This window comes from Nelumbo lutea, chromosome 6, assembly GCF_056320005.1.
Source record: "Nelumbo lutea isolate HS-2025 chromosome 6, American lotus-T2T, whole genome shotgun sequence".
Taxonomy (NCBI): domain Eukaryota; kingdom Viridiplantae; phylum Streptophyta; class Magnoliopsida; order Proteales; family Nelumbonaceae; genus Nelumbo; species Nelumbo lutea.
Window position 1 is genome coordinate 42,113,041 of NC_142689.1, and position 24,515 is coordinate 42,137,555.

The 24,515-nt window shown below is 38.7% G+C and overlaps 1 protein-coding gene across 1 annotated transcript in view; it reads left to right on the plus strand.

Moving 5' to 3' along the window:
- The first annotated feature begins 10,715 nt into the window (after positions 1-10,715).
- Positions 10,716-24,515, plus strand: part of LOC148848752 (uncharacterized) — a 64,382-nt gene continuing 50,582 nt past the window's right edge. Inside the window, exons 1-7 of the mRNA XM_088951138.1 lie at positions 10,716-11,351; positions 11,474-11,581; positions 12,396-12,544; positions 12,635-12,716; positions 12,910-13,316; positions 19,202-19,634; positions 19,724-19,947. Of these exons, the coding sequence (XP_088807264.1) occupies positions 11,205-11,351; positions 11,474-11,581; positions 12,396-12,544; positions 12,635-12,716; positions 12,910-13,316; positions 19,202-19,634; positions 19,724-19,947 (1,550 nt within the window). The 5' untranslated portion in view covers positions 10,716-11,204. The remainder of the gene's footprint in view (positions 11,352-11,473; positions 11,582-12,395; positions 12,545-12,634; positions 12,717-12,909; positions 13,317-19,201; positions 19,635-19,723; positions 19,948-24,515) is intronic.

A 24,515-nucleotide genomic window follows, 5' to 3' on the forward strand; every position in this document is an offset into this window, starting at 1 on the left:
CACATGGCCTGACGCTAGTCCCGTCCACCTACCACCAGTGCATAAAGGCCAAGCACAAGGGTCGCATCACTAGGAATTGAGCCACCTGTGTCCCATTCGATTGGTCGGAAGCACACATGTAGAATGCCAAAGTGGTAACCATGCGATTGTTGAACCCAGTGAATGAGCCTCTGACAATCTAAGAACCAATTCATGTGCATGCGAGTGACAGACGAAAGTGGAAAGAGTTACTACACCATCGTGGAAGAATCTAAAGAAGTTGATACCCCAGCTACAAAGAAAGTTGTCCCATAGTACTATTGTGTTAAAGGACCAACAGTGAAACCACTATGCAAAGATGCCACAATGTTTTCATCGTAAGCAGAACCTGAACGTACACAACAAAACACAATAGCACGGACCATTGTAAGGAAACAATGGAGTACTATGATGAAATGCACATGCCTCCTAAGCGCATGCAAGATTCGAATGGCACCGTGGAAGAACACTTGAATAAGTTAACATGGCCGCCGAAGGAATGGAAAGGAAGTCAATGTATGTATCGACTAAGTTAGACACCGAAGAGAAGGCAAAGCTATTAGACCTCTTAAAAGGTAGTAAAATCCGTTCTAATCACAAAACTAGGAGACTTGTCAAACGTGATTGAATAGTTTCTTCCCTCATTAATAGAATTTTAGGGTATCTTTGCCTGGTTATACGACCAAATGCCCAGATTAGACTTAGCACTGGGCAAGCATTCGCTCTACATTAACCCCAAATTCAAGCCCATGAAACAACAGTAGTGTGTCTTCAAACCAGAAATAACTTTGAAGATCAAAGAGGAAGTTGAACGACTCCTGAAACTAGGCTTCATAAATCCAATTGCTCACCCACAATGGTTAGCCAATGTTGTCCCAGTTAAGAAGAAAAATGGCTAGTTAAGGTTGGTATCCAAATCCTAACACACTATCTCATGACCATTAGTAAGGGACTAGTCCACAACTTCCTTCCGCTCTTACCCTGGGTGTTGTGTAAGACTTCAGGGAGCTAAACAAGCCTTTCCCTAAGGATGAATTCCCACTGCCGAACATGGAAATCTTCATTGATGTTATGACCGAAAACCAATTATTCTCTTTCCAGGATGCGTATAATGGCAACAATCAGATCTACATGGACCCCATAAACGCGCCTCATGCAACATTTTGATTGCCAATAGGGAACTTCTACTATAAGATGATGCCCTTCGGCTTGAAGAATGTTGGGGCCACATAATAAAGAGCAATGACAAGTGTATTCCATGATATGATGCAGAAAGAAATTAATAGAGTGCTATGTGGATGACATCATAGTAAAGGCCAAGACGAGAGATCATTCGTAGGTATTAAGAAAAGTATTTATGCAATGTCGAGCCTCCAACCTAAAGCTTAATCCACTTAAGTTTGCATTTGGAGTGCAATTAGGAAAATTTTGGGGGCATCAAGTTGACCACACTGAATTCATCCAAATGTGAGTAAAGTGAAGGCAGTCTTGGACTTGCCACTCTGGAGCTCTGGGTCACAGTTGAAAACATTGTTGAGAAAGGTCTCCTACCTTAGGAGATTCATCCCCAGTCTAGCACAAGTGGCAATGCCCTCCTTATTCTATGATTGTTGTAATCCTCATTACAAGTGTTAGGAGGGTGCGGCAACCCTAGGATAATAGTTCTAATACTACTGTTACCATAAGTGACAACCATAGTAGTCGTGTGGCAGTGTTTGTAGTGTTCTAAACCCTTTGTTGAGTAGTTTCAAGAGGGTTCTTGGTGGTTGTTTAAGTAACAATCATGGGGATTAGTTACTAGTAGTAATGTGAAAAGAATTTATTTATTTTTTCTAAAAGAATGGTTGAATGTGTCTGAATGGTAGTTTAATCAAGCTTTTTTTATTTGAATAGTAGTTTACATCAACTTTTTGATTGTGATTAGTTGACAAATTGTTACAAATGATGTGGAGATTGTTGTAGTGTTGACTGGATAGTAGTATTTGTTTGGTGGCTGATAATTCAGAATTAGAAGTAGTATTGGGGGACATAGTGGTAGCAATTGGAGATGGCGGTAGTGATCAGAAATCTGGTGTGATGATCCCCTTAGACTATCTAGGTGTGCAGATGACATTAATTAAACTTAATGGAGAAAATTATGTGTTGTGGGCCAAGTTGATGGAAGTTTTTCTCAAGGCAAAGAGGAGGTGAAACATGTGAAGGAAGATAAACCACCAACTGAATCTCCAGGGTTTGATGATTGGGAACAAGAAGATGCCAAAATCATGACATGGTTATGGAACAGTATGGAACCCAAGATAAATGTCAACTTTATGTTATTGGATACAACTAAGGACATATGAGAACATGATAAGAAACTTTATTTTGGACAAAATAATACAACGAGAGTATATCAACTCTATCAGGAGTATTTCAATCCACAACAAGGGAATCAAACCCTAGAAGAGTATTTTACTTGTATGAGAATCCTAACAAATGAACTCAATGTCTATAATCCCCTAACTCCAAATGTTAAAATTCAGCAACAATAAAGGGAGCAACTAGATTTAACTAGGTTCTTAGAGGGGCTGAAGTCAGAGTATTAACCAGTTAGAGCACAAATAATGGGATGTTTTGCTCTTACTACACTTAAGGAAGTAATTGCTCGGCTTCGCATGATTCCATTGGGACCCATAGAGAGTACCACTATGTTTGATAGATCAGTAGTTGTTGTAGCGAGAGGATGTAGACGTGGTAATAGAAGGGGAGAACATGCATTTCGAGGAGGTCGTGGTGGTGGAAGTGGTGGTTGTCATGATTCAAGGGGAGGTCATGGTAAGGGGAGAGGCAACACTTTTAGGAAGTGTACACATTGTGACAAAAAAGGACATTCGGTTAATTTCTGTTATGATCTACATGATCCACCTTCTATATGTGCTAATCATGTAGCTATCAATGGGGGTGATGTGAGTGATAACCAATACATAGATCAAACACCTTCCACATCTACATCTGCTTTCGGGAAGGAGATGATGAGTGTAGCACGAGATAAGTATGAGAGGTTCCTTCAGACTACTTTACAACATACCACTGCCACTCTTGCACACTAGATTATTGGTTTTGGTGCCTCTGATCAAATGACAAGGACTCTAGGTGTGTTTTCTTCCCTCTCCAAAGCTTATACATAACAAATTGTTACCCTCGCCAATGGTTCTTCTTTCCCCATTTGTGGTGTTGGTAATGTTAACACTGCATCTATTTCTTTATCATTAGTTCTATATATGCCTAAATGTCCGTTCAATCTCATGTCGGCTAGTAAATTAACTAAAACCCTTAATTGCTTTATTACAATTTTCCCTTGCTCTTGTGTTTTTCAAGATCTCAAGATGGGGAAGAAGATTGGTGAAGGGCATGAGGCTGATGGATTGTATTATCTTGACAGTGGTGGATCGTCAGTTGCACTACAAACTTCCTCAACTCCTCTCTAATGGCATTTTCGGCTAGGACATCCATCTCTCAAGGCACTCAAACTACTAGTTCCTTCTTTGTCATTTGTCTTCTTTGCATTGTGAGTCATGTCAGTATGGGAAACACCATTGGGTTTCCTTCAGTCCTAGTGTTGATAGTCATATGTTGAGTCATTTTTCTTTAGTCCATCCAGATGTTTGGGGTCCGATTAAAATTGAGTCCTATAATGGTTACAAGTATTTTGTCATTTTTATTGTTAATTGTTCAACGATAATATAGATTTATTTAATGAAAAAAAGTGAATTATTTTCTATTTTTAAAAAATTTCATGCTGAAATATGTACGCAATTTGGTGTTCCAATAAAAGTTTATCAATCAGATAATGGTCAAGAATACTTTCTTACTTCCTTTCAACAATATTTAGAATAACATGGCGTCATTCATCAAACTTTGTGTGCACTACCCCTCAACAAAATGGGGTGATTGAACGAAAGAACTATTATCTCCTTGAGACTGTCCAGTCTATTATTCATCATATGAACGTTCCTAAATGTTTTTGGAGTGACATTGAGCTTACTGCTTTTTTCCTTATGATGAAGAACTGTTGTCTCCTTGAGACTACCCAGTCCATTATTCATCTAATGAACGTTCCTAAAGGTTTTTGGAGTGACATTGAGCTTATTGCTTTTTTCCTTATTAACCAGATGCCCTCCTTCATCCTTTACAGTCGGTCTCCCTTCTCTATTTTGTTCCCCACCTTGTCTCCCTTTCCGTTAACTCCCTGGGTCTTTAGGTGTGTGTGCTTTGTTCACAATTTGAGTCATGGTTTAGATAAGCTAGATGCACGCTCTACTAATTGTATCTTTCCTAGCTATTCTCAGACATAGAAAGGGTATAAGTGTTACAATCCTATCACTCAGAAATATTTTGTTTGTCTTGATGTTACCTTTTTTGAGTCTATGCCGTTCTTTTCGGGGCCTGAAGTATCATCCTCTTCACCATTAGTTCCTTTTCCTCTTCCAATTGGTGACCACGTTGTGGTTGTTCCTATTATGATTAAACCGTCACCTCCTCCAATGTAAATTCCTACTGAATGATCACTGATCTAACACATGTATATTCTTCGATAGATACTGGAACCTCCTTTGGCTTCTACCTTGTCTATAGATCCTATTGTTGCTCCTGTCCTAGAACCTTCTAAACTTGATTTTTCCATTGCTTTACAAAAAGGTAAATGTAGTTGTACCCTACATTCCATTTCCAATTATGTTTCTATCTCTCACCTTTCCAATTCACATCAAAAGTTTGTTTCTCTATTTTCCTCTATATCTATACCCAAGGATGTCCAAACGGCCCTTATTTCACTCAGGTGGCATCAAGAAATGGAGGAGAAACTCTCTACTTTTCAACATACTCACATGTGGGAGCTCATTACTCTTCCTCCTGGTAAGCATGTTGTAGGTTGTAAATGAGTGTATACTGTTAAATACTTACCAAATGGTAGTATGGAGCGGTTAAAGGCCCGACTAGTTGCTAAAGGCTATTCTCACTTGTATGAGGTGGACTATATGGAGACTTTCTCCCCTGTGGCAAAAATTGGTTCAGTTCATGTCTTAATTTCCTTGGTAGTTATGTATAATTGACCTCTATTTCAGCTTGACATTTAAAATGCCTTCCTCCATTGTAACCTTGTGGAGGAGGTATATATGGAGCAACCATTAGGGTTTGTTGCTTAGGGGGAGGATGGTAAGGTGTGTAGACTGAAAATGCAATTTATGGGCTAAAATAATCCCATCGTGCTTGGTTTGGAAAGTTTAGTGAAGTGGTGAAAATTTTTAAAATGAACCAATGTCAGGTTGATCACTCAGTGTTCAACTATGATTCTAAAGCCATAAAGATTTTATTAGCAGTTTATGTGGATGATATAGTCATAACTGGTAGTGGCATATTAGGGATTGATAGATTAAATGCCTTTCTACAAGACCATTTGCAAACAAAAGATCTTGGGAAGTTAAAGTATTTATTGGTTTTAGAAGTTGTCTGGTCAAAACAAGATGAAAACTTATGCTAAAGAAAATATGTCATTGATCTGTTGGATGAAATGGGACTGTTAGGTGTGAAACCAACTAAAACACCCCTAGAATTGAATGCTAAGTTGAGCAGTGATGCAGGTGAAATCTTTAATGACACTGAAAGATATAGACAGTTAGTGGGGAGGTTGAACTACCTGACCATCACAAGATTAGACATCTCCTTTGTTGTTAGTGTGTTGAGCTAATTTATGCAGAATCCCTGGGTACCTCTCTGGGATACTATCTTTAGAATTGTAAGGTACTTGAAGGGATCTTTAGGCCCCAGGTTATTGTAGAAACTAGGAGGAAGACTTGATATAGTTGGGCATACAAATGTAGATTGGCTAGACTCAGTGTCTAATAGGAGATCTACTACAGGTTATTACACATTTGTAGGAGGAAATCTAGTGACTTGGAAGAGACCATAGGATCAACAAAGGATCGCTCCTAATCGTCCCCCAAGTCATGTATAGTAGGCACGCCCAACCGTTTGTCTCCACTGGACTTGTTCATGGACCAGGTCGGGCCAAGATTGTATATGTATCAATAGAATACACTTAGGCATGAGCCTGAGCTCGGCCCGACTATTGGGCCTAAGTCTTGAGCCTGAGCCAAACCCTCATATAAAGCCCGAAGCTCGAGCCCAGCTAGAAATTTGAAAACATAAGTTTTTTTCTTTTTTATTCAATAAAAAAATGTTTTATTTATATTAAAAAGCTTCAAAACTCAAAAATAATAAACATCTCACTATTACTTGGAAAAAAAGAACAAAGAGAAGATATTATGTATACATTTTTATTATTTAATATATAGTATCAAGTCGGGCTCGGGCTTAGGTTGAGTTTTTTTATAAAGCCCAAGCCCAAGCCCAACCTGAAAAAAGTTGGGCCTGGTGCTTTAGGCCCAAGACCGAGCTCACATACCTAAAATTATGACCAAGCCCAACTTAATATCGAGCCACCCAGCCCATGAACAGGTCTAGTCCCCACCAACAGGATCTGCATCAAAGCCCATGGGGGGCTGCTCTCTGTAACAGGGGGCCCTAGTGATCACATTAACTCTGATGGACATGTCACCACCATAAGGAGCATTATCCCCCAAATGATCATCTGTACCAACAATTAGAATACCTACTCATTGGCTTCCTCCCATGGCAATTTCTCCTCCCTAATCACTAGACGAAGAGATTTCAAATCCTCTAATAACCGCCTGATAATAGGTGTCACAAGCACATTGGCCGAGACGACAACAAACACTCCCTACAACAAGAAATAAAAGTATCACGAACACAGAAAAAGCAATAGCATAAGAAAATAAAACCCACTCAATGGAACTATACACATCTCCTCATTCATAAAACCCTCACTTGGTGCTCCCACAACATTAGGCTCAAGATGACTTCCTCTTACCCTTACCTATTTCAAAACAAACGACTGCGAATGCACATTTAGCCCAAGACAAAAACAAAAGAAGAAGAAGAAGAAGAAGAAGAAATCAAAGTTCAAATAACAAAACCAAGTCAATTATTAGTACACTTACCAATGAAGATGACTTGGTCCCCTTCCCATGGACACGAGGGACTATTTTCTTGATACGACCACCAATGATCGGAATAACTACATTAGAAATAAGGGGCAGAGAATCCCCTGTTGATTGCCCAGATACAACTTCAGCTTTGGGTGGAACGTCACCCCTGCGAGGTGCATCGATTGGAACTTAGTTTGGAACACACTCAGTGTTGGCCTCACAAACAGGGCCCTACACCCCAAGACGAGAGCCCACCACTGGAACACCCGTATCCAACGCCTCTAACGGAAAAGCAGGATGGCTTTGCCTAACTGAATGTGGCTTCTTGACAACAAGAGGTTGGTTACTCTACCTTTCATTGAGTATTGGTCACTTACCCTTAGAATCCGGGCCAGGGTGACACCGCCCTTCGACAATAGTCTAGGCTATCGATACGCCCTTAGAAGGAACTTCTCCACCCTACCCAGCTACATGAATTGGCGGAGGGGCCATCACATGTCATGAGCGGGGCTTTGTCACCATAAACATTTGCAATCCATGAAAAAGCATGCACAAGTAGCCTAGGTGAACAGAACTACACACATCCACACGCCTGAAGCCAGCCAAAGCAAAGCGAGTAACACCGAGAAACGCTAGCCCATGGTGGTTCTGCCAAAAGACATCTTCTCCATACGACCACAAAAACTATGAGCCCATGCTATCATAGCTAAACTAGTGAAGGAGACGATTAGGCTGATACGCTGTCACTTGTGCCTCCCCGACACGATCCAGATAAGTAACCACACCATGCCACAAAATTAAACGAGCAGCCCAAACGACAAGGTTATTAGCATCCACTGCACACTGCTGATCGCCACCCTTAAAAACACTAACTCCGATGTAGAAAGGCATGGCATGGCGGATAGGATGAGTACAAACCAGAAACAAAATTCTCCAGAGAAGCAAACTTCAGCTCTATCTCACCAACACCAAACTGCTTCGCTCTGTTTGCATTGAGCCACCACTTCCCATGACAAACATCTAGTGACACATCCTCATAACCCACCTTCCAATGTAGCTTTACTAATAGATAGCTGTGGTAGTCACCAGAGAGTGATGCTTAACTAGAAGCGCTTGCAAATGAACATCAACAGAAAAGGGGAAAACACATTCAATGAGCAATGCTTGCAACTAAGGTCCATGATCTGATGAATAGTATCATCCATCTGGTCGTATAAATATCCAAGAAACATAGAATTCAATGGAAGCTAATGACCACCAGTTGCCTGAACCGCAAGAGGAACCAGGACAGTACAAAGGCATTGTCATGGTTCCTAAGAAACAAAAATCACGACGTGACAGAGAATAAATACCATGATGTGACACTGGGTATCCACCTTTTTGACCATGACATCTGTTGATTCCTTTCTCTCAAACCAGAAACCAATCCAGGCTTTGAGGGGCCACTTCACCCGAGAAGTCGTCTCATCTACCTGTGCCTTGAAAATGTCAAACTCTTCTCCCAACTCCGCATATAGATCCAACAACATGTTGGGAATAGACTCAACGTATTGAAGATGGTGGGCTGAAATGGCACCGCCCAACTGTAATGCAAGTAGAGCAGCCACATCCTCAACAATGACACTGAACTCACCAAACACACCCACAAACGTATGTGTCCGACAACATCAATGAGACGGGAGTGGCCACATATAATCTATCCTTTCCCTACCTGGAAGGTCTAGGAAATAGTCAACAAAGCTCAATAACCCAACGTTGTGGATCAACCAACAATACATGGGGTTTTCTAGGATGAGAAGAGCCCATGCTATGAAACTTACAAAGAACTTAGAACCATCAATCCTCAATTTAGAACACTTGAAGGAAATGGTGCGCTTCAAATGACCATACAAACATGTAATCTCATTTCCTTCCACCACGTTGAACTCGCCATCCTTCCCCCTGGACACTGGCATGGAAGGTTAGAAACCCTTCCCACGATCAACAATCTTTTTGGACTTGTATTCAGAGAGTAGTTCCACATGCAATGTCCACATCCCTTACAAAATCAACGAAGGGACAGTCAGATTACACAACCTTCTTTCCCTTGCAGGGAGCCATTAACATCAAACACGGGCAAACCACGAAAGAAAGAAAATAAACAAGAAAATCAAAACTAAGCAGAACCACTTCAGTAGAAAAGCAAATGCAAAGACGAAGGTTGAAGAGAATGGTACCCATTATAGCAATTCCATTTGCACTGACAACTCAAATGGTGTCATATGGAGGTAAAACAAATGATTAACAGCCACTTGCCAACGTAGAGCCAAAATACCGACCGTTACATATTTACATTACTGTCCTTGAAAAAGGCAGGACGCCCATACATCAAATTTAAAACTACTGCCACAACACATAACAACCAATTTGAATGAAGAGCACGAAGCCCAACACACCCATTGAAACATGCGACCCACTAGCAATGAATACGAGCTGACGGTTATACATCCAACAGAACCGAAGAGGACGTTATCACCCACTACACACATAACCATGATAGGACAGTACCACCCACACGAATGAAAAAAGAGCTCTTCGTAAAAAATATTGCACAAGTATGCCACAAGGGAAGAGAAGCCATCCTTTAAAATTTTTGAGGAATCATCAATCAAGCATGGAAAATTCTTCATCTATTGAAATGGCCGGGGTGGTAGGCCAAAATACGCCACCAAGTCAGCCATGATCATCCTATCTGGAATTGCCGAGGGAAGAGTCACTTGATAGTTTGAAACCTAAATCATCTCCTCTGTCGGGTTAAATTTGACATTTTCTTCCTATGTACTGAAATCAAAGCAAATAAAATTCTTCATAGATTGACAGGTTTTAATTATTTTATTGTACTTGATGAATGGCAATATGGAGGACTTTGGTTAGTGTGGAATTCAGGATACTCCCTCCAAACGCCAACAAAATTGAAACAATGTAAATGTTTACTTTGTTCTTGATTAGAAGATATTAAAAACAAAGCATACCATATAAGAATTACTTCCATAAATGTGGTTGAAGCTTGGGAGACGCATGGCTTTGAATTATAGAGACTTTCCTATTCTAATTGAAGGAGACTCATCATCTCATGCCTTAAGAAGAAGCCGTACTACCTATGGAGGATGAGGACAATTTTAGAAAATTGCAAGAAGATCAACAAATATCTAAGGTGCAGATTGAATTACCATCACGTTTTCAAGGATGCCAATCAAGCAGCAGACCATACGATCAAGGAAGCTCTTTCTAATCCTAATGAAATTATCTCTCTTTGTAATGCTAATATTCCTAGGTGTTTAAATTCTATTTGCTGGGATGATTTGAGGGGTCGGGTTACCCCGTTGTGTAGCTCCTCCTATTTTTACCATAAAATAAAAAATAAAAGTAGATTCCGATCTCAAATATTAGGGTCCATTTGGTTCATCAGATTTAAAATCCCTTAATGTAAACCGTCCGAACCGTTTGACCCGAATGGTCAAACCACTAACTCAGAAACCAGTAGGTAGAATAGTTCCATTTCCGGATCAGTTTTTAAAACCTTGATTGGAATAGCCCATTCTGATTGCGATTTCGGACCCCACGGGGCCTTAGTTTTTTAATCCCAATTCCATGATTCGTTTTTAGCATTTCTCAGGGCGCGCTTCCCGAAGCCTATCAGGCATGGAGGACCATGCAGTGAACTCTTCAGATCTGCCGGATCATCTCTTACCATTGGGGAAATAGGGTGGGTTATGTAGGGAATCCCCTACTTGACCCGAGTAATTAGTCACCGTGTGGGTCGATAGGAGGTTATACCAGTCTTTCCAGAAATAAAAGTTAACTACTGAGATCTGCAGATGCGAATGGTGAGACCTGAGAACGTGATACGTACAAGTACAAAAGAGAAATACTTCGTTAAACTGAAAATGCCAAAGCCAAACCGGGGGTTTAACAATCATTTCTTGATTATTTTCTGATTCACGCAATAAGGAGAAAGAGCAGGTGGGGGAAGGTTCTATCCCTCCTTGAAATGTAATGTATTCTTTGTGCTGCTGGATTCTCATTTGGATCGGATCCCTCTGACTTCTCGTCTTCATCCTTCTCCCGACCCTGTTCGCTGACAAATTACAGTGATCCAATATGTATATGGCATACGGGTGGCCTCAGGTCATCCCTCTTCAACCAGGGGCCTGCCCGGTTTCCGAGCAGATCGTCTATCTCAAAGTCATCAATCGCTTGTTGCTCGTTGTTGCTCCCTCCCACATAGAACTCTGGAGCTCTTCCCAGGTTTGATTTCTTTTGGTTCTTATTTAAGATTTCAAATTCTGTTGTTCTTCGATCTCTCTTGGTATTGTTGCAGTTTTTCCTTTTGTATTGTATTTTCTAACATTGCCCTAGTTCCGGATCAGAATAAGGTGAGGTTAGGGAAGTACACGAGAGATTCGAATTCACTGCTAAGAGAGGGGGAGAATTTGCAGGCTGTCTGGAGTCCGGACGCCAAAATGGTTGCCGTTCTTGTAAGTTTTTTATGGGTTTATCGTGAATTTTAGTTCCCCCACCCTTCTGAGGAGTGGATTATTCAATTAATTGAATGGCGTTTGTTTCTTATTAATTATACTTTTACCTTAGCAATTTTTTTGGAAAATGCCTGATTTATGTTAATTGTACTACGTTATACTCCTTTTATCAGTGGAAGTTTTATGCATTTGTGAATGTCAAAGACCATACTTTAGGGTTTAATTGCGAAGCGTATTTGGTGATGATCTTACATGGTACAGAAAAGAAGATAATTTGCAGACTTACACGGAGGATAATTGGTCCTCCTGCACCTGGTTTAGTAATATGTTTAAAAACTGATTGTTGTTCTACTTGTATTTTTGGCTTCTATGTGCTTGTATTTCCTTATTATAAGTTCATTGTGACTGGGAAAAATAATCAGACGTATGTGACAAAAATACTTATGTGTGTCAGTACCCACTGCTGATTTGAGAGGTAATCACATGGAAACTTGCAAAATTCTGGAAGGAGTTTTGCATTGTAGACGTGGCGTAGTTTTTGAATCAGGAAAATGAAATTGTCTGACACAACAGATTTTCATAAAATGGAACTTTCTTGTTAAGTAGATATTAACCAAGATAGTCATTATATTGTTGAAGAACATGAAAAGATTCAAGTAAGGTGTGCAAGAATTGCAAGTGTTTGTTTCCTTTTCCTACTCCATCTTTTATCTCTAGTATGCAATTTATGCGCTTCTTCTTGGATAACTCTATATTATTCTTAAGATTGTAACTTTTATTTATTTATTTTTTTGATCCTCTTCATTTCCTGCAGACATCTTCATTCTTTCTTCACATTTTTAAGATCCAGATTACAGAGAAGAGATTACAAATTGGAGGGAAGCATTCATCTGCACTATTTCTTGCAACTATTTCTTTACTTCTCAGTGAGCAGGTGCCTTTTTCAGATATGAACTTGACAATGTAAGTGCTGCTTCCAAACCATTTGAGGCGTGCTTTTATAGTTGTATGTTTTAATAGTGATCTTAATAGTTATCTTGATCACTTTTTTAGGAGCAATATTGTATGTGACAACAAGCATCTACTTGTTGGACTCTCAAATGGATCTTTACATCTTATATCCTGGAAGGGGGAGGTATGCATAATGTGACTGAGAATGGAATACTTCAAACCATGATGCATATACTCAATAGAGAACCACATCTTTGTATTGTATTTTTATCATGCAACTCTTTTTAGTACAAGTGAGGCTATTGAGTGATGTTATTAATATTTTTGTTTTGATTTATGCAATTAGTTTTCTACTTTAATTACTTTTTGTCATACAGTTCTGTGAGGCACTTGAACTACGCTCACATCCACATGGCAGCAATGAAGTCACTGTAGCACAGCATTCCTTGGACAATGGGTCTTCTTCAGAAGCTTTGAGAGTTGTGACGCCCAATGATAATTCTTTCCACAGTTATTCTGTTATCCATCTGGAGCTCTCGTTACCCTTGCTGGTTGTGTTATATTCTGATGGAAAACTTGCACTGTGCTCTATAAGCAAGAAAGGTTTAAAGCATACTGAGTTTATCAAGGCTGAAAGATGGCTGGATTGTAGTGATGCTGTTTGTGCTTCTGTAGCTTCAGACCAACAAATCATTGCAATTGGTACCACTAGAGGTGTTGTTCAGTTATATGATCTGGCTGAATCTGTATCACTTCTTCGCACTGTATCTTTGTATGATTGGGGGTAAGTCTTACACGTCATTATTAAGCCAGTAAGATTCAGTATTTTGTGAAGATTCTCTTTTGCTATTTTTGTGGCAATCTATGTTCAGCTGTTATTAACTTTCCTTTTGTCTTTGAGCCACATACTCATACCCCCCCCAAAACTTGGTGAAGGCGGGATTTGATCCTAAGTCTTCGCTACAACCAGCCAAAGACCTTACCAATTGAGCCAGTTGGTGGTACCTTCAAGTATTGTATTATATTGATCTGAACAAAACAGGTACATAAGACCCTTTGCACACTAGACTGCATTTAGTAAGAGTGTAAATGCTGAACCGAAGCAAATTTGCACTCTGCTTTAGTTTCACAGGCATTTGGTATGGATATGTTTTGTTATTAGCAATGTTATTAGGACTGTTTCTGGGCTGTTAGTGGGCCTGTTTTATATGTTTTCTCTGTTAAGTTGTAATCAGGGTTATTCTTGTAATATCCCCTTTTATTTGAATACCCTAATATGTAAGTCAAGTGGAGTGCCGCCCCCAACACTTTTTTGGCAATCCTTTCTCTCTTTTCTGCTCTCTTTTTTTAGATCAATAACACAGTTCATTAATTATCACAGTGGGAATTACGAAGAGGAAGACAAACTTTCTTATCTTCCACCTTCAGCTTGAGCCCCAAGAAATGAAAAAGAGAGAAAGAGAAAAGGAAAAGGGAAAAAGGAAAAAGGAAAAAGGAAAAAGGAAAAAGGAAAGAAGAGATTTAAATTACAGCTGTGCCCAGAACATTGACTCCCTGTCCACCCCTTGCTAACCCATCAGCAAAAGAATTAGCTGATGTTTTTACCCAACTGATTTTAACTTCCATTTCCCGAGCCAGCCATCTGACTTTCCTCCTCATATTGTTCTATCTCCATAAGCCACTATCGTCTTTATTCAGCCACCCTACCACCACCTCCGAGTCCCCTTCAATTATGAGTTTTCTGAGATTCATCTCCCTAGCTTTCTGGACTCCTTCCATAACTGCATGGATCTCAACTCTGAGAGAGTCACCCACTCCAATTGGGCCTGAGAACATGGCAGAAACAACCCCATTCTCATCCCTGAAAACACCCCCAATCCCTGATTGTCCAGGGTTCCCTTTGCTACTTCCATCAAAGTTTAGTTTTATGAAACCCACAGGTGGGGGAGTCCAAGACACACTCATTACTGCTTTAGTTTGGGTACAACTAGCAATCTCACCCCACTTCCTCAGCATGTCATCCACTGTCTTTTCTGCTCTCTTCTTCTCCTTTCTTTCTTCTTTTCCTTTCCAGATGGTATCAGAGCAGGTCTGATTGCAAGAGGAGCTCGAGTATATCTTATTTTCTCTCTTTTCTCTTTCTCAGGTTTCTCTGGAAAGACTGTGACTACTCAACTATGAGAAGGACCTGATTGGGTAAGGGTTTTTGTGTTTTTTCCCTTTTCTGGTCGTGGGACCAATAAGGTAATTGTTTGGGCGTTTTACTCGTCTCCTGTGATTGATTGCTGAGTGTTTAGAGAGGTGTCATTGTGCTCTGAGATCCAACCAGCTGTGGTGTAAGCCTTGTTTTTAGATCTCTAGTGACTAGACCTGTTGTTGTTTATTGTACTGGTTTGTTTGTGGTGGAAGTGCCTTCCTTTTCTTGCAAGGTTCAAGATTGTTACAGTCTGTTTTTTCTGTGAAGTTTGGCTGTAAGGTTCTTCTTCAATGTTTGTTTTTTATTTTTTTTTTGGCTTGGTAGTGTTGGGAGGGGTCCTACACTCTATTAATTTCTTATGAAGGTGCTCAGTGTAGAGTGCTTGATTTCTTGAAGAGGACTGTTAATCTCTAAAAAGAAAAAAGAAAAAAGAAAAAAAAAACAGACCTGGTCATTCTCTTGTTGGCACTGTTAGTTGTTTGTTGAAAGTATTGTGGGATCGTTGCTTGCTGCACTTGAACAATGTTGACTGATGATTCAGCCATGCTTGAAGTTTTTGGAGGTCAGAATATGGTTAGCCCAAAGGCTGAAAACTGGGGCTTCCTTATTGCCATTACAGTCCTTGATGGACTGAACTATTTGGAGTGGTCCAAAAGTGTCAAGCTGTATGTTGGGTCTAGAGGAAAGCTTGAATATTTGTTTGGTGATATTCCTCAACCCAAAGAGGCTGGTGCAGCCCATGATAAGTGGGTTCAAGAGAATTATCTAATCATGTTTTGGCTTGTTGCATCTATTCATCCAAGTCTGAGAAATAACTTTATGTGGGCTGAAACCGTGAAGGAGATGTGGGACCAGGCTAAGGCAACTTTCTTTGAGCAGAGGCACTATGCTTGTATTTATCAACTACAGGTTGAGTCCTCCAATTGTAAATAGTGGGAGAAAAGTCTGTCAGGTTACTACTCAGCTCTAACCTCCATGTAGAGGGAACTTGATCATTATCAATGTATTGATTGGAAGAATGAATCAGATGCAAAAGAGTACAAAGGAATAATATTCAAAATTTCTCTCTGGCATCTGGTTTGCTGCCGTCGCTTCCCACCAATCGCACTCTTAACCACTACACCAGTATTCATTTTATGATAATAAATGGAATGCATTAAATTTTACTCACTTTAACGTTCACAATTAATTCAAATAAATAATATATATTATATTCAACAACTCCAACTACAAATTAAAAGGAATAATATTCAAAATTAGTATTTTATAAACTAATAGAACAAATAATTGATACACCCACTATAGTTTATGTGTCCAACAGAGGATCAAGATTGCTCTATGGTTTAGTCATTAGCCTACAGGTATGATAACTGCACATTGCACTACCATTTCCTTTAAAATCAAATTTTTGAGATCATAAGTTTTCTGACTTGATTGATGGTACTAACCAGAGTTGAAAACTTTTATTCTGCATGTGCCAAATGTCCAGACATTCTGCATGTGCTTGTGCTCATGAACATCTGACTCAACATTCAGTTCTAGGTTCCCCTCTCCTAAATTTAACTAGCAAATCTAGAATCAATTTTCCATGTGAAGAATGATTTCTATTTAGTGAGCTCTAATCCATCCGTGTGATAGATGTGATGGTAATCCAAACCATCATCAGATCTACAACAATTTTCTAGATGGTGGGCCGACAAGTTAAAAATCTGATCAACCATGGCTTTTTTTGGTAATCATCCAAAGAATTTTGGCTCATCACTAGTGGAAGATATTGGTCACCTCTTAACAGGTTGGGCAGGTTGGTTTGGGTTTTACCCATTTAGTATCTAATTGAATAGGTCAATAATGGGTTGGTGGGTTAGACAGATGGATTGAAGCTCAGATAAAACCTACCCAAATCTGCCTAAACACCATTACTGGTGATAGACTGCTAAATGTGTTTACTTAGATAAAGGGGAGTTTTAATTAACTCAACCAAAATGTTGACCATCCTCAAGATGATGCTTCTATAGAACATTTGTGGGTTGAAAAGCATATAGGGGAGACTTGCATATGTTTGAAGATTTATATCCAACCCTGCAGGGCAGCTATTCATTCTCTAGTAGTACCAAATTGGTAGTACCAGTTTTTAGAAAACCGGTAACTGAAGCTGGTCAGTTAACCAGTTGATTGGTTTGGTTAACCACCGGTTCAGTTCATCGGTTTTTGGGTTTTTTATTTGTACTATGTATTATAAATAAATGTATAAATATATAATAAAAACTAGAAAAAATATAATATAATATTATAAATAATAAATTATATATTATAAATATATTTATATATATAATGCATAAATATTCAATTATAATATATACATAATATAAACAAGGTGCCAACCAGCTGGTTGGTAAGGCCTCCTGCTGGTCTTATCGGAGACTTGGGATCGAATCCCGCCTGCACCTGGGTTGGGGGATGGGCTACCCCCGCTGTGTAGCCCTTCAAAAGGAAATAATTTTTTTTTTTTTTTTATATTGGTTAACCGGTTGGTTCGGTTAGCTGCCAGTTTTTTATATTGGTTAACTGAAACTGAACTGGTACCTTTGGTTTTTCAGAAATACTGAACTGAAACCAAACCGATCGGTTTGGTTAACTGGAACTTTCAATTTGGTCTCATCGGTTTGGTTCAGTTTTTTGGTTTTTCATGATCACCCCTATTATTCTCTAATTCGTCCATAGATTCTGTTGTAGTTTACAATTATATCTTCATAAACCTGTTCATTGAGGATAATCTCCTGGAGGCTAGACAAAGAAACAAAGAATAATTCAAATAATTTAAATTAGAGAATCAAATTGAATTGAAAGATACTAGAGCAATGTAGATGTAGGTCCTTGTGGGTGACTGCTTGTTACCTTTCTTTTGTAAAGCCTTTTCCTTTCTTAATAAAATTTTATTATAAAAAAGGACTGCCTACTCTGATACTCATTGATGTAGGATTGATTCAAAGCTGGGCTGGTGACTAATTTGATGGAAGCTGAAAAGTAAATGATGATGATAAGGGGTTAGGTCCATGGTTTGAGGTTGAGGGGCCAGGGTGTAGGTCTAGCGAAGGGGATGAGGGGTTTGTCTAGGGTTATGACTGTATGATGTTATCGAGAAGCTAGTTTAGTGCTGAAAATTGAAGCAAATTAAGATGATACTTACCTGGTATCAAATTTAGTTATTTAGTTGATAGGTAATGGTTCCTTATCACTTTTTCTCAGGTCTTTGATGGCTCTGGGTGGCTGAGTTCAACATCTTAAAGGGGAAGATGGGAGAAGAGAGATAAAGAAGAGAAACCTAGGAATCACTTCTAAGGTTCCTAGAATCGCTCTAGGGCCTTGGGCATTTCTAACCACAAGTCATACGAGCAGAAAAGTATGCTCTGAAGTTCATTGGCCACATTTTTGAAACTTTATACATATACAGAGATGTCTAGCTGTCTAGCATCAGCCAAACTCATTTCTCAAGTCTCAACTAGGAAAACTCAAAATTACAGATATGCCACTCATAAACCAGCTTAAAGAAAACTAAATAACTCTTAAAGTACTTAACAAATAACTAAAAATTTGAACATGAATAAACTATTATTAGACTGATCAAACTAACATGCTTGGTCCACATACAACGGTGAAAATGATGAAAATACCCCTATGACCACAATCAGCCAAATTCCTTAGAATGATCATCTTGCCAAAAGCACTTGTGGTTGGGTCTTTTCCCTTCTAGGTAATGTCCTTAAAGGCTTTATAATCTTCCTCAAATGTTGTATCAAACTAATCTATTGGTCCAGGGTTGGGTATTTTCTTTTCTTCTTTTTACATGTCTTGTATTTCCTTCTTTCGATTGATCCTTAATTGAATTTCTCTGTTATCAGTAGAAAAGTTAATTGTATGCTGGTTGGAGCTTAGTATTGACCTTGGTATGTAACATGATATGGTGAATCCATCGGGGTCGTCGCTCATGTGCTCAAGAGGCCAGTTTTGGGGCTAGTGGGGATAGTTACTTGCTACTAGAATGACAATGATTGGATAGCAATGATAATATAGGTAACAGGAAATCATTTGATGAAATAAACTTTGATGTAGTTCTAAATAGAGTGGACTGGAGGCATCATAATTCTTGTTGCCAACTCCAAACAATGAGAAGGCTCCTTGGTAGGTTTTTTGATTTACTGGTGTGTTGTCTGCTGCTGCTTTTAATTTCTGTGTTATTGCATTCTTGCATTTGTAGAAATCAGATATATTGTTCTCAATTATTAATTTTCTTAATTGTTTTAAATACATGTGACTCAGTATTGCAGAATAATATGAAGAAATTCGGCCACGTGTTTACCATGGAGTTATATTTATTTATTTTATACCATAAATGCCTTTCATTACAAATTATTATACACTGACGTTAAAATTTCATCATGCATGTTTCTATGACATGCTGATGACCCGTGCAGATATTCTATGGAAGATACTGGTTCTGTCAGTTGTATAGCATGGACACCTGACAATTCTGCTTTCGCAGTTGGATGGAAATTGAGAGGACTTACCGTTTGGTCAGTTTCTGGTTGTCGTTTGATGTCTACAATACGCCAAATTGGTATAAGTTCTGTCTCTTCTCCAATGGTGAAGCCGCACCAGGATCTTAAATATGAACCATTGATGGGAGGCACCTCACTTATGCAGTGGGATGAATATGGATATAGACTTTATGTAATTGAGGAAGGATCTTCAGAGAGAATTCTTTCATTTTCTTTTGGGAAATGTTGCCTTAATAGAGGAGTTTCAGGGACAACATATGTTCGCCAAGTGATTTATAGTGATGACAGATTGCTTATTGTGCAGTCTGAAGATACTGATGAACTTAAGCTTCTACATCTTAATCTACCAGTTATGTGTTTAAGTTACATGCCTGTTCTTACTTTTCATTTTTGTACGTTTATGTAGATATTCCTAATATAATTGTTCTTTTTTCTCAGGTATCTTATATCTCCCAAAACTGGCCACTTTTGCATGTTGTGGCCAGTAAGGATGGAATGTACCTGGCAGTTGCTGGTGTTCATGGGTTGATCTTATATGACTTACGCTACAAGAAGTGGCGTTTGTTTGGAGATGTTTCCCAAGAACAGAAAATCCAGTGCAAAGGATTGTTATGGTTGGGGAAAATTGTTGTTGTTTGCAACTACATTGATTCTTCCAATTTGTAAGAACTTTATTCTTCATGCTATTTTTTTTGTTCACCTCTTGCTTCGAAGTGCTTAGGGTTGAACTTTATTCTTCGTGCTATTCTTCCAAGTGCTTATTGATTGTAAAATGTTATGTTTATGCTGAACATATTCCCAATTTATTTGTTATTTTTTTCCACATTGCATTCTTGATCTTCTAGATCCAAGTTCCTGGAAGAATTTTGCACATGTGATGTTTGTATGGGTCTATAGAACATTCCTTAAGTCCAAGGAAATGTGCATTTTCTCACTTAAGAAGTACAGTTCTGAGTAAATCGCGAGATAATTATTTAGATCCTAAATATGTTTAGATGGATAGGTGTTAGATAAGAAAGACAAATTTGAAATAAACCCGTTGGGGGAGGGGAACCTAGGGTTCCACTAGGTGGGAAATAGAAAGGATGATAGATTGAAGAAAGGAGGGGACATTGCTTGGTGCAATGGTAAAATCTTGTGCTGGCTAAAAACAGAGATGAAACAGTGATGGAACTCCAACAAAAGAGAAGAAATAGAAAAGTGAAGGGGAGAGAGAGAGAGAGAGAGATTTTGAGTTTTGTAATCTTTCCAACAATATTGTAATTAGGAATTTATTTATCTAATTGCTTGGTTAGCAAAGTTGGTTAAAAAAGTAGAATTTTACAAGTTCTTTGGAGTTCTATAGGAATTAAAGTTAAAATTTGAGTGCCAATATGGTATTTATAGACTTTCCTGAATTCTAGGTGTAGTAGGATTTGCTTATTTACTGTTATAGGTCTAAGTAAGGGTCCATAAGAGGAGTTATGGTACTTTTTTCCATCGGTAAATAACAGTTGTACTAAAGGCTATTATTGTAATTTCATTGATAGTATTGACCAATAATTTTAGTACTTTAATATAATTATTGATGATTATATTAAACTATTAAAGTACTTTTTTTTCGATAAATGAGTAAGATTTTATTAAACCAGCAAATAAGAGTTACATGCAGCCCAAGGAAAGGCACGAGGTGCAACCTTTCCTTTAAAACTAGTTACTGAATTATAAGTTCAAAAGAAATTACACAGAATCCCAAAATAAAGTAGCCTGAGAAACGCCCCTGTTTTGCAAGTGAATCAGCCATTGAGTTTGCTGATCTGCTACCCACTGAACTCTGATTGTCATATTCCTTGTTGGCCATTTAACCCTTTTGAGAAGATCTCTAAATCCCCAGATCACAGAGTCCGGATCCTCCAATTAACCCACTATCACTTAGGAGTCCCCTTCAATAATCAGATGCTCTATTCCTAGCTGGTTTGTGATCTGGATTCCTTGCACAACAGCAAGTAATTCGGCCCTTTTAGAGTCTCCCACACTCACAGGACCTGAATACAAAGATATAATGCTACTGTCTTTATTTCTCAGCACTCCTCCTATACCAGGGTTACCTCGGCTACTCCCATCAAAGTTCAGCTTATTAAACACCTCCCTAGGTGGCATCCATTAAACCACATATCTGTCATTTCTGGTAGAAGTATTAGCCACTGCTAACCAGCTTCTCCTTAGTCATCGAAAGAGTATGCATCAAAGAGATTTAGAGTTTTCAGCCACTGAATTGCCCTTGTCAAAATACATTCTTTAACTTCTGCAAATCTCCTTTCCTTTTCACAAAAAATTCTGGTGTTCCTTTTTTCCCAAATAGTCCACAACAAAATTCTGGTGTTCCTTTTTTCCCTCTCTTTGTATGCCATACAAAGGTAGATGGACTAAACGACAAGCTAGTATCAAATGATAGGTTCCACCTACACTCAAACAACATAAAAATCCAATTCCATAAAGCTGCAGTAAAGGAGCAAGAGATTAGTAAGTGGTGACAGCCCTCATTCTGAGTTTTACATAGAACACACCAATTAGGGGACCTGGTTCAAGCAAGGTAGCTGCCTCCATATAATTTGGTTGATCAACCTCAGAACTACCAAAACAGGCCAGTTTTTATTGAAGTGAACTGGTTGATCAAATATTTCAGCCTGTCAAGAACAGACCAGTTTTCACCTTTTTTGTGAAAACACCAAATATCATATTCACCAGATCAGTCTTGTTTCAGAACATTGGTTTAATCTGTATATCAAACTTTGGATATATTATAATGCCATAAATATAACAACTTCTGCATGAATCATTTCCCCCATCAATTGGCCAATCCTCCCAAATTCTAGTATTTTCATATTCCCTTTAGGCTATACCTACTGTTATGGGCCCGGGAATAGGATCGCGTCACGGGTCGGTCCACGGGGAAAAGCTCCTGTTTTCCCTTGTTCCTCCCCTTCCTAGCTGAACCTATCTTGGCGTCCTAGAGGGTGATTTGTCCAAGAGATCACCTAACTCTCCTTTTACTCTCTTTCTTGACTGGAAATTTGATATCTTCATTCAATAATGGGGTCTCCTTAAATAGGAGATTACAAGAGTCCTAATCAAAGGGAGTCTCCTTGCTGAATAGGGAGACTTCCAGTTCTATCTTGCTAAGGATAAGATTAGCTAATCCTAATCTGATAAGCTATTAACAAGATAAGATAAGAGCAATAGAATAAGATAAGAACAATTAGATAAGAACAAGCAAGATGATCTAATCTAATCTAGATAAGGCTGCTGTTGCCGAACTGGGTAGGATTGAATCACTGTTGCTGCTGGTGGTGGGTCAGGTGCCTGTTGCTGCCGGTGGCGACGGTATGTCTTCCCGAGGAATGCGTTCATAACACCTACATACATCATGGAGTTCAACAATCTGAAGACATCTCTCTGGAGTATAATTTTTAGAGAAAAATACATTAAAAATAAGTTAACAATCTGAAAGGTGGGCTTTTCATCATGGAGTTCAACAATCTCACCAACTAAAGTTCAAAGGCACTAGCAATATTTTTTGACTTATCAAAGCTTATCAAAGATCAGATCCTAAATTAATGTATTTTGGTAGATTTGAACAACAAAATCACAAGTTCCAAGAGTGTTACCTTATAGGGTATGCTTTGACAATTCCTGCAGTTAGCATAAATCTACAAAAAGAGATGTTAAAAAAAAGTTTAGGTTTACAGACCAATGTGAAATTTGGTAGATTTCAACAAGAAAATCATAAGGTATAGGGGTGTTGCCTCGCCATTAGCAGTTTTCTTCCCATTGCCAATTCCTAAGATCCATGCACCACAAAAAATATACAAAAGAATGTGCACGGGTAACACAATGTGTTATAGTCTATTAATCAAAACTTTTGTGCATCAGAAACAAAATACAAAAAAGAGGTGCAGAAATAATCTTTACAGCTCAAAACACTTTGTAAAAACTAAGGCCCTGTTTGGATAGACTTTAAAGTACTTTCAAACTTTTGAAAGTACAGAAGTACGATATAGTGTTTGTATTGTATACTTTGTGCTTCTGCTTTTATACTTTTTAAAAGTACAAATACCCCAAAAGCACGAAGTCGGATTTTTATACTTCATGCTTTTGGCAAAATAGTACTTCCGCTTTTGTGTGAATGGGTGGTTACGTGTGACCACCTTCTGATACAACTCTCGGCCCTACCTCCGTTCGCCGCTATTAGAGTTACACTGTCATCGCCGGTCTCAGCCACCAAACCACCGGAAACTGTCACCGGAAGTATGGACAAACGTGCTTTAACCAAACAAGAAATAGTTCTTTTGTTCCGGAAAGCATACTTTACAAAATGTTTTACCCAAACGTTTTTCAAAGCAAAAACCCCAAAGTAAAAACATTTTTTGTACTTTATACTTTGGTACTGCTAAAAGTACAAAAGTAGAAGTCTACCCAAACAGCACCAATAGCCAAGATCCAAATTTAAAAATAAACAAAAATACTAGTCATCTATGTTCAACCATCAAAAGTCTTCAAAGCTGCTATAGGACGGGCTCTTGTTAATGCCTACAGTCATGTGAATCCACTCCTTCCTAAGTTCTAAAAGTAGAAGTCTACCCAAACAGCACCAATAGCCAAGATCCAAATTTAAAAATAAACAATAATACTAGTCATCTATGTTCAACCATCAAAAGTCTTCAAAGCTGCTATAGGATGGGCTCTTGTTAATGCCTACAGTCATGTGAATCCACTCCTTCCTAAGTCCTTTCGGTACTTCATAAAATGTCATAGCTTGTTTTTCATCCTTAGAAAGGATGCTATATGCTTTTAGTATTAAATCATTTGGCAGCCTACTAAGGCACAAAGTAGCATCCTTAAACAAATCTTCTCTGTTGCCAAAGACTCTAAAACCATGTTTGACAACCCTTTTTAACTTCCCAAGATTAGTAGCCACTTCCTCAATCTTGTCTGCAACCATCTCCAAAGCCTTTCACTTCCCTATGCACTTAGGGACATTGGTTGATTTTTCCTACAAAGAACGGTCTCCTATAATGTCAATATCATCAATGTTATCCTCTGTGTTGTCCAGTATCTCAACTGTTATAAGTAGTTGAATTTGACTATTGTCTAAGAATCTCTCTTGTAGTTTCTGCACCGGTTTTTGTCACTTGGTCATTTCCACAGAACCAATTGATCATAGTTTGTTATTGACTTCCTTCGAAATTGT